We start from the raw sequence: 10,597 nt of genomic DNA on the forward strand, positions 1-10,597 counted from the left end.
AAATGTTTTGCACATGTCCCAAAATAATTGCAAGAATGCAAAAAAAAAAAAAAAAAATTCTCTATTGCCTACAAGAAGATAGGCAGTGAATACTTTGGTGAAGTTACTGGGTAACATTTAAGGAAATTTTTAGTAAATATTTTATTTATTTATTTATTTTTAAGACATGGGGTTTCACCATGTTGGCCAGGCTGGTATCGAACTCCTAACCTCGTGATCCACCTGCCTCAGCCTCCCAAAGTGCTGGGATTACAGGCCTTATATTTTGTAAAGTTAAGAGACAAACTATAAAACATGTTTCAAAATTAATTTCAGACAAAAAGCAATCAAATATTTTAAATAAATCTTTAAACCTAAATAATTACAGGAGAAAAGATTAATTTCCAGTGACAAATAATATTTATACATGTTCCTTCCTGTTGTAAAATCACATATGGGTAAAGTTTATGAATGGATAAGCTCAACAGCCTGACCTGAAAATAAATTAGGGCAAAGTTTACCAAAAAACGGTGGGAAACACAACAGGATTCTATATTATTTAAGAGTAAGTGTTTATTTATTTATTGATTTAAAACTTTAAACTCTAGGTCTCCAGAGGCAAATACATTCGTCCAGTAAACATTTACTTATTGCCTTTCATTTGCTAAGTATCAGCGGAGAAATGAGGCAATATAAAGATGACGGTTACATTCTCTGCACTCAAGACATTGACAACTGAGATGGAGACACATGCGTGCACACAAATACAACTTACTGCTATATAACAACAATTATATTAGCCTTTATAACAATGGCTAGAAACAAAAGTTCACTTTTTTTATTTCTTATAATAATGGCTAAAAACAAAAACTTACTATTTTTTTTAAATGATTTTTAGTACAATTTATTTTATTAACTTACTCGGATTTGTGACTGAACAGCATGTTGTGTGTGTACACCAAGACAGCATCTGAGTGCCCATACATTTAAGGAAAAACACACGTGACAAAATCCTAATCCTAAGTCAGCATAACCTGGCCAGTTTTGAGAAATGGCAAATATTCCTTCTCACTTCCAATAGTCTCACATATGGAGAATTACCTTTTTTTCATAGCAGTCCACAATTTATATTTATCTGAGACCCAGTGTACTTTTCTTCGACCTCATAGTATTAATCTCAGCTCATCGGAAACAAACTTCCTGTGTTCTTTATATTGCATACTATTACACTGAAGGTTTATAACATCACTACTTTTTAACAACACACTTTAGGAAAGACTCTTTGAACTTCACAAAATAAAATCTTATAAAGAATCTTTTTTTTCAGAAGGTGCTATTTTTGGTCTTTGATTTTCTTTTTTATTGTGAATTACCTCTTAAGCAGAATTGAAAAATGTTAAATATCCTCAAATATAACATTTTCTATTAAAAACAACAACGGCAAAAATATCCAGTCTATATCCTAGATCAGTATACATTCTGCCCAGCCTGCCATACATTCCACATTCACATTTCCTGCTTTGCATGTTGGCTCCAATGCACTGTGCAAGTTTTTCAAACAACATACATTCAAATATATTCACAAGTCTTGATAGTACTAAGGCAACAAGTGAAAAATACACATTCTTTTATCCACTTAAGGACAGGTAATAACAACTTAAATATGGTTTGAAAAGTAAAAAAAAAAAAAAATGGTTGTTTCAACTTTCAGATTAATTCTGAAAATTCAGTGAAAAAGAAATCCTGCACTCCTGAAGTGTTCTGACTAATTAAGAGTTTGATACAAACACAAGATTCTATGAAAACTTCTTTTAAAAGAGAATACACTTTAGAAAAGCATTTTAGCACTAACAAGGTAAAAACTATATACACTAAGATCACAACTTCAAAACTGTTTCCAAAAGTAGATAATCTAATCTAGAAATTGGAATGTATTTTTCCAATCGAACAATGCTATAAAACTATGGTAAGCTCTCCAGAAAAGATGTAGAAACACCCTGCTTACTAGAAAAATTTCTTTTAGTATACCATGTATCAGCAATGAAAAATAACTAAAAACAATGCTGTTGTAATACTGGTAACGAGGGGAAAAAGGGAATATATGTAATTCTAAGACCACAACTGCATCTCCTTTAAGAAACAGAATATATGAATCACTCAAAGAGAATGTAACTAAAGATTAACCAAAATTCTTGGTATGAAAATTCAAAAAGATGATGTTGGACAGGAGTCAAAAAGTCTTAAAGCCAAGTTTTCATTGACCAAAAGATCACTCACTATCTCTGCTTGGAGGAGTACAGGTTAAGTTGGGCTGGTTCCACCTGAAAAGCAAAAGACACAGAGAGTTAATCGCAAAAACAAAACAAACAAACAAAAAAAAAACCCCGCAGCATGAAGAAGTAAAATCAAGCAGAACTGAAAGGTAAATCTGTGCACCTGGAGAACAAGGCGTCCATCCTTAGCTCCAGAGGCCTGCGTAGTTCCCATGGAGGCCTGCAGGGAGGGGTCCCCCACCCACAAAGAGCTTCATCTCAGGCCAGTTGTAGCAGTGGGTGTACAGCGCACTGGGCAACTCTTCCATGCCACCAAAGTAATTCACCCAGAAATCATCGTGGTTGAGCCAGCCTCTGCCACAGTCAAGCCTGAGCTTCCTCCCTGCAGGTTCCAGAGCGGAGTCGAGGCCTGCGGGGGTTCTCTCCTCCAGAAACTTCTGGGCGCGGATGTCATAGAAGAGCAGGGAGCCATGGCCGGTGCCCACAGTGATCAGGTGGCGGTAGATGCTCAGGGACCGCACGCCCGTGCCACCCTCTCGAGAGCACAGGGGCCGGATGTTCTGCTGGCCCTGGCGCAAATCCAGGAAGGAGACGTGGGAATGAGAGCCCACGGCGTATACAGACATTTCATCGCAGTAGGTCAGGCACACATTATCCCGGAAGTAGGGCAGCCTGATGGACAGCAGCCTGGATAGTGTGCTCCGGGCTTTCCACAGGTGGAAGTAGCCATCCAAGGACACCGCTCCCAGCTCCTGGTTCTTGCCGCTGAAGGCCAGGGCCCGCACCTTGCGGTTGCCCGGGTTGGTGCTGACCCTGGGGATGGTTTGCACATCCCTAGGACGAATGTGGGCATATATGGGAAGACCCACCTCACTGTGCCACGCAATGGTGCCATCGAACATGTCCGGGTCCATCCGCCACAGCGCCACGGTGCCGTCGCGGGAGCCGCTCACAGCCACGGTGTCACTCAGCCAGGCGATGGCAAAGATCCAGTCCTTGTGGCCATGGCGGTCGCCCAGGCACAGGGGATCCAGGGTGGGCAGCCGGTAGATGGCCAGGCTGTTGGGGTTTTCGCCGCCAGTGGCTAGAAGCGTCTTGGAGGGATTCAGCTCGATGGCATGGATGCCGCAGCTCCGACGGGCCGGGGCCAGGCCGGCATCCTTGTCCCGCATGAGGGGGATGCGTGTGATGTGGCCCGACTGCACATCCACCACTACGAGCGTGTTACACTTGGTGCCGCACACCACCTGCCTGGAGTTCAGCCACTGAGACGCGAACACCTTGTTGAGGGTGCCCAGGTCTAGCTGGCGCTCCGTCAGCAGCTCGGGCAGCCTCTGTACCGCGTAGCCCCGCAGCTCGCTCTCGAAGCCCTGGAGCCCCGCTGCGCCCCGGGCGCCTACCTCCCGGCCCTTCAGATAATGAACCACAGAGCGACGCGTCACCGGCCGCCTCTGCCTCTTGGGTAGCAGCGGCCCCTCTCTGTCCGCCAAGCCCTGCGACGGCGAGCTCCCGGAGCCCGCCTCAACCGCCGGCGCGCTCCGCTTCCTGCTACCTGTTTGCTGCTGGGCCATGGTGGGCGGCGGGCGAGCGGCGGCAGCACTGCTTTGGTGGCGGCGGCGCGTGGCTCTCCTGTTGGCCTTGACGGCGGCGTGGATGGCTGCGCTTCCGCGTCAGCCCGGACCGCGGGGTCTCTAAGGCTGAGGTTGGGGTGTCCGCTGGCACGGAGCCTTCAGAGTCGGAGGCGCTGCAGCGGCGGACCGGCGAGGGACGCGCGGACTAGGGCGGCGGTAGGGGTGCAGACCTAGGCGAGGGCGGGAAGTGCGCCTGGCTGGGCCGGCAGAGAGCAAAGTCAGTGTGGGGCGAGATCGACGCGGGGGGTCGAGTGGGAGGGGCGGAGGCAGTGGGAGGAGCCGGCGAGCGGGCAAGCGGGAGTGAGGGCGTGGGGTGTAGCTGAGGCCAGGCGGGGTGAAGTCTGGGAGGGGTGGGGAGGGGAGGGGTCCGAGCAGGGAGGGGAGGGGTCCGACAGGGAAGGGAGGGGTCCGAGCAGGGATGGGGTAGTGGAGCTGCAAGGGCAGGGTCGGAGGGTCAGGACTCCAGGATCCCCCCGTATCAAACCTGCGGCGTTTTTATACCCTCAGGACAACAGCTAACTACCCTTCTTAAAATCCCTACTTCAGTAAAATCTGAAACAAGCTATAGTCAAGCACGGGGATGGAAGGAGCCTGGGCCACGATCTGTCTGGCAAAACCGTAATCCTGGGACACCCTTCTCTAAGATTAGACATTAAACTTGGCAAGAGACGGGGAATTCGGCAGCTGCAGGGAGACTTTTACCCTTATGTTAGACTTGCAACCCCTCCAGTTTCAGCCCCTCAGGCGATGTCTTAAAGTTACAACCAAATTTTTTTCCCCTCCTCAAATTGAGGTCTCTGAGCTACTGCACCACAGTCCTTTGAGGAATACAATCCAAATGCAAATGCCTGGGCTCCACATTTGGCCCATGGTGAGTGATTTCAGAGAACACTTGGTTTGGTGCAGCCTCGAGAAAACGGCGGGCTGTACTGATGGGGGAGGAATCCTGAGGGGCTTTTTGGAGTTGTTTGCTTCCTTTGAGCCTCAGAGCCCTAAGGAGATGGAGTGGAAGAATCCGGGGAGGAGGACCTCTTCCCTACTTCTGAGAGGCAAAGTCAATATCCCCTTTGTTAGCCACAGAGGCACCTAAGCAGAGTCCCTGGTACCTCGGGACAGGGTCTCAAGGCATAGTATTTTCACAAGCAGAAAAGAACATTACGTTCCAGAGGAAGGGAACAACATGGATACAATGATGCAAGTGTAGCGGTTCTGTGCATAAGCATGACTTCTCAGGGATCATCACGTTGTTATCCAGTTCTGCTGCTTCAGAGCAGCCAATCAGGTAGCAGGCCCAAATGGGGCATGCTCAGTTAAGGAGAGGCAAAGTTAACATCCCCGTTGTCAATCACAGAGGCGCCTGAGTAGAGTCCTTGGGCCCTTGGGACAGAGTCTCAAGGCATAGTATTTTCACAAGCAGAGAAGAACATAACGTTCCAGAGGAAGGGAACAACATGGATACAATGATGCAAGTGTAGCGGTTCTGTGCATAAGCGTAACTTCTCAGGGATCATCACGTTCTTATCCAGTTCTGCTGCTTCAGAGAAGCCAATCAGGTGGCAGGTCTAAACAGGGCGTGCTCAGTTACCCACTGATTTCAGTTACACAGTGATACATTGGAAAGACAGGCTGGCAGCTAATACCCGTGGTGATGAATTTATTTCCCAATCAGGGAAAAACATAGGAGTTGTTTTGTTGCTGCTTTCCCCCAACCTCCTTCTCATTTTTCTGATTTTCTGACCCCTTCCCCCACCCCTTTTAGCAACTTCACCTCAAGTGCACAAATTCCAAGTAAAAGCCCTAGGTCCTTCTCACCACTCCAATTCAGCTGCTGACTTCCAGTGCACCGCAACACTCTCTTGCACCTCAATTTTGATTCCTCCCCATATTATTCATCCTATAGCAACAGAAAGGCTGCATCTGCTGGTGGTAGTGAACATGAAATTAGGGACAGATTCTTAGAGGAAGCTGCATTTTGTTTCTGCACATGGAAAGAGGCAACCATATGTGAAAAGGCACAGATGATGTAGAGGATTGTTTCATGAATTTTAGTGCACGTTAACATCTCAGGAGCAGCTTAACAGATATGCACATTCTTTGATTCTGTCCCTAAAGATTTGATGCAAATGATCAGTGGACATTTATTTGAGAAACACTGGTCTACACGCCTCTCACTCAGATGGGGACAGGATGTGTTGCAGGTAGGAGATAAATATCTTCATGCACTTCAGGGTTACCTTGAAAATGGGCCTTATCCAGGTGAATATAGTGCAAGAATTGGGAATTTAAAAGGCTATGATGGTGTAGAGGTCAGAGAAAAGCTTGGCCCAGGGAGGGAAATTGTACCTATTATGCATATAGAACTTACTATACTTTAGTATTACCTACACCTTCACTATACTGTTATATTAACAGGCATTGCTGCAAGTGAGGCAGGATAATAGGGTGTGGAGGCAGGGAGCCTAAGGCCATTTCCTGCTGACTTCCTAGAACTAAATTGAAAGGAAAACCCTTACTTCCCACGCCTAAGTAACAAAAGGACCAAAGGCTACTCCCTTTACATACCCCCACTTTTTCTGCACCTGCAGATGGGAGATTGAAAGTACCACTAATGGGTTGATTTTTGCAACCAATCAGATGATTGCATAGGAGTGTAACTATGTAACTTCAGCTTCTGATTGGTTGCTGTCCACAATCAATCAGACTGATTGCAGGCCAAGTCTTTATTTGCATAGAAGTCCAACTGTGTAACTTCACTTCAGCCTCTGACTGGTTACTTTCTGCAACCAATCAGACTGATTGTGGGCCATCCCTTCATTTACATGAGGTGAGTGCCAAGTGACAATTGGGAAGCATATTTGGACCCAAGAAGATTCTGTATCTGGGGCCCTTGAGCTGCTACTGGGGCCCACTCCCACACTGTGGAGTGTACTTTCATTTTCAATAAATCCCTGCTTTCATTCTTTCATTGCTTCATTCTTTCCTGCTTTGCTGTTTCTTTTGTCCAATTTTTTGTTCAAAACACGAAGAACCTGGACAAGTTGCATTCAAGATCCTCTACGGGTAACACAAGAAAAAATACTATCTCATTTAAGCCACCCTTATAATAGCAGTAACTACTAACTGCTGGTTCAACATTAGAAAGTCAGAGAGTGTAAATTACCATCTCAACAATATTTTGTGAATAATATGATCACATCAACTGACACAGGAATAGCATTTGACAAAATCCAACCCCCATTTGTAATTTAAAACTCTCAGCAAACTAGAAATAAAGGAGAATTTCCTTAACTTTGTAAAGGACATGTACAAAAATTTACAAGAAGCATCATATGTAAAGGAGAGCAATTAGATGCTTTACATCTAAGATCAGAAGCAAGGAAAAGTTTTCTGCTTTTACCACTTTTACCCAACTGTAACTGGAATTTTCACTCAGTGTAATATGGCAAGAAAAATAAATAAAAGCCCTACAGATAGGAAAGAATGACATGAAACTGTCTCTATTTGCAGAGGTAATGATTGCCTATGTAGAAAATCCCAAGAAATCTAAAAAGAAAAGCAAAATTCTTAAAACTAATAAGTGAGTCCAGCAAGTTCATAGAATGCAAGTCAATGCTCAGAAATCAGTTTCATTCCTATATATCAACAATGAACAAAATGGAGAATGACATTAAAAACAAAATACCATTTAAATCACATAAATAAAATGAAATAATTATATATAAATTTACCAAAATATGTACAGGGTCTGTATGGTGAAAAGCACAAAATAATAATGCATGGAATTAATTAAGACCTAAATACATGCCATGTTTATGCATTGGAAGACACAACATAGTAAATATGTCAACATTCCTGATTGATTTACAGTTTTAGAGCAATTCCTATCAAAATCGCAGCAGGGTATTTTTGGAGCTTGTTCTAAAATTGATATCTAAAGGTACAGGCCCTAGAATAGCTAAAGCAATCTTGAATAAGGTGAAAAAAATCACTCCATCCCACATTAAGACCTACTACATAGCCACAATAATCAAGACAGTGTGATATTAGCACAGTGATAGATAAATCCAAAAATTGAATAGAGAATCCAGAAATAGACACACAATAATGCACCTAGCTGATATTTGACAGAGGTGCGAAGGCAATTTCAATAAACAGCTGGAGAAACTTAACATCTATAGGCAAAGCAAAATGAACCTTGACCCAAACGTCTCTTCTTAAACAAATTCAGTAAAGTTACAGGATACCACATCGACATACAAAAACCAGTAGCATTTCTATATGCCAAGAGTGGACAATTCCAGGTAATTTTTGTATATCAGTTCTAACAGTTTTGTTGGCATCTTTAAGTTTTTCCAAATATAAGATCATATCATCTGCAAACAAATTTGACTTCTTTCTTTCCGATTTGGATGCCCTTTATTTCTTTCTCTTGTCTGATTCCTCTAGCTAGGAATAGATTGCACACAAATTTAAAACATAAAATCATACATTTCTTAGAAAGAAGCATGGACGAAGATATTTGAGCTTTACCCTTAAAAGGAAAAAGTGATAAATTGAACTTCATCAAAATTATAAATTTTTACTTGGTGAAAAACCCTGTTAAGGGGACCAGAGGAAAAGCTATAGACTTGGAGTTAATGTATGAAAACTGTATACTGAACAAAGGACTCCTGTATTGAATATATAAGTACTCTTGAAACTCTCAAAACATCACACCTATAATTCCAGCACTTTGGGAGGCCAAGGCGGGCAGATCACATGAGATCAGGAGTTCGAGGCCAGCCTGGCCAACATGGTGAAATTCCATCTCTACTAAAAATAAAAATTAGCCGAGCATGGTGGTGGGCCCCTGTAAGCCCAGTTACTTGGGAGGCTGATGCAGGAAAATTGCTTGAGTCCGAGGTCGAACAACTGCACGCCAGCCCAAGCGACAGAGCAAGACTCCATCAAAAATAAATAAATAAATAAAAAATAAACTCAAAACAGTAAAAAATCATAATAATTCAATTAGAAAATGGGTAAAAGACATAAACAGGCTTTTAATCAAAGAGGAGTTTTAAGAGTTTTTGTATATTCATGACTCTAGTCCGTTGTTGAGGATACAGTTTCCAAACATTTCCTCCCAGTCTATAGCTCAATCTGTCTTACATAAATTACAACATATCTTCACACAAAATCCTGCACTTGGATGTTTATGGCAGCTCCATTTGTAATAGCCAAAATCTGGAAACAACCTTGGTAACTTCCAATGGATGAATAATTAAACACATTGTGCTATATCCATATATTGTCACTGCTCAGCAGTCAAAAAGGCACACACTGTCAATTTATGCTACCACTAAGATGAATCTCAACAGGAATATGTTGAATAAAAAATGCCAATATCAGAAGGCTACACACTGTATGATTCCATTATTATAACATTCTTGAAATGACAAATTTATAGAACTATAGAACAAATTAGTGGTTACAGGGGTTAAGAAGGGGAGTGAGAGTGGGAGGGAAGTGGGTTTATCTATAAAAGGGTCATAGTATCACTGTAGTGATGAAAATGTTCTATATCTTAACTTTATCAATACCAATATTCTGATGGTGATATTTTAATATAGTTATTTTTTAATTGGGGGAAGGTGAGTAAAGTGTACACTGGATCTCTATATTTTTTTCTATAGATTGTATGTGAACACGATATTTTCAAAATTTAAAAAATAGTTGAAAACCATTAAGAAAGAAACCATGACATATGTAAATATCAAGTTATATATGTTATCAAGATAGAAAATTTTTAAAAATTAATTGTAAACACCCTTTTGTCAGTAGATCTAATGTTAACATATAAGACGCTGCCTTCAATTGTGAGGCCTCACTTTTTGACTTGGCAGGGGCCATTAGATCATTTGAGCACTAGAAACAGAAAAATACAGTGCAGTGCCATTCTACTTCCTTCACATTCTTCACTCCACCATATACAACTGCCAAGCACTGAATACAAATTAGCAAAAACAGCCCGATTAGCATTACAAACACCTCATAAGTATATCTAAGGATGATGCAAGCTAATAACTTCAGTGAGGTGCTGGAATCATGATTCTTTAGACCATGAGTAGTCAAATGTCATAAATATCATTGAAAATTACACTTTTAAAATGTATGGTTTAAGAAATGTCCTTGAGCTAAATAAATATATTGTTTGTTTTCAATATACTTCATTATTATTTTTAAATTTGGTTATTCTTGGTGATGCTGCCATTCAAATATTTGGTTTTATGTTCAGTTTTTTTTAAGTTTATTATTTTCCCCATGTCTGGATTAAATGGCTTTCATAGCTGAAAAAGGTACTTCATGAGGTTACATAGGTTTAATTAGGAGTATTATTGACTGAGTTTAGTATATCATTATTCACATTTTAATCCCACCTACCAATTATGCATACACTTTTAAAGGAAACACTGCTAGTAAAGTTTCAACTTCTTTGAAGCCCATTAGTTGTTCCTGCCAATTTATGGGTCAGCACTGCAATTTTTCCTTTTACAAATGATTTGACATTGCTGAGCATGGTGGCTCACTCCTATAATCCCAGCACTTTCGGAGGTGGAGGCAGGTTGATCACTTGAGGTCAGGAGTTTAAGACCAGCCTGGGAAACATGGAGAAATCCTGCCGCTGCTAAAAATACAAAAATTAGCAGGCCTTGGTGCTACACATCTGTAGTCCCA

At 42.1% G+C, this 10,597-nt stretch overlaps 1 protein-coding gene across 1 annotated transcript; it reads right to left on the reverse strand.

Moving 5' to 3' along the window:
* Positions 1–1,330: 1,330 nt before the first annotated feature.
* Positions 1,331–3,823, reverse strand: LOC116540874 (DDB1- and CUL4-associated factor 12-like protein 2). The gene is made up of 2 exons (XM_032264665.1): positions 2,416–3,823; positions 1,331–2,300 (listed from the first exon to the last, which is right to left on the reverse strand). Exon 1 carries the CDS (start codon positions 3,821–3,823, stop codon positions 2,438–2,440), a length of 1,386 nt encoding a protein of 461 aa, XP_032120556.1. The 3' UTR covers positions 1,331–2,300; positions 2,416–2,437.
* Between the last annotated feature and the right edge of the window lie 6,774 nt (positions 3,824–10,597).

The sequence above is a fragment of the Sapajus apella genome, unplaced genomic scaffold (genome assembly GCF_009761245.1).
Source record: "Sapajus apella isolate SASKATOON/1434 unplaced genomic scaffold, GSC_monkey_1.0 scaffold145, whole genome shotgun sequence".
Classification (NCBI taxonomy): domain Eukaryota; kingdom Metazoa; phylum Chordata; class Mammalia; order Primates; family Cebidae; genus Sapajus; species Sapajus apella.

What these genes read in the sequence shown, in the direction of transcription:
- LOC116540874 (XM_032264665.1), bottom strand. Translation starts at nt 3,823, where the DNA reads ATGGCCCAGCAGCAAACAGGTAGCAGGAAGCGGAGCGCGCCGGCGGTT.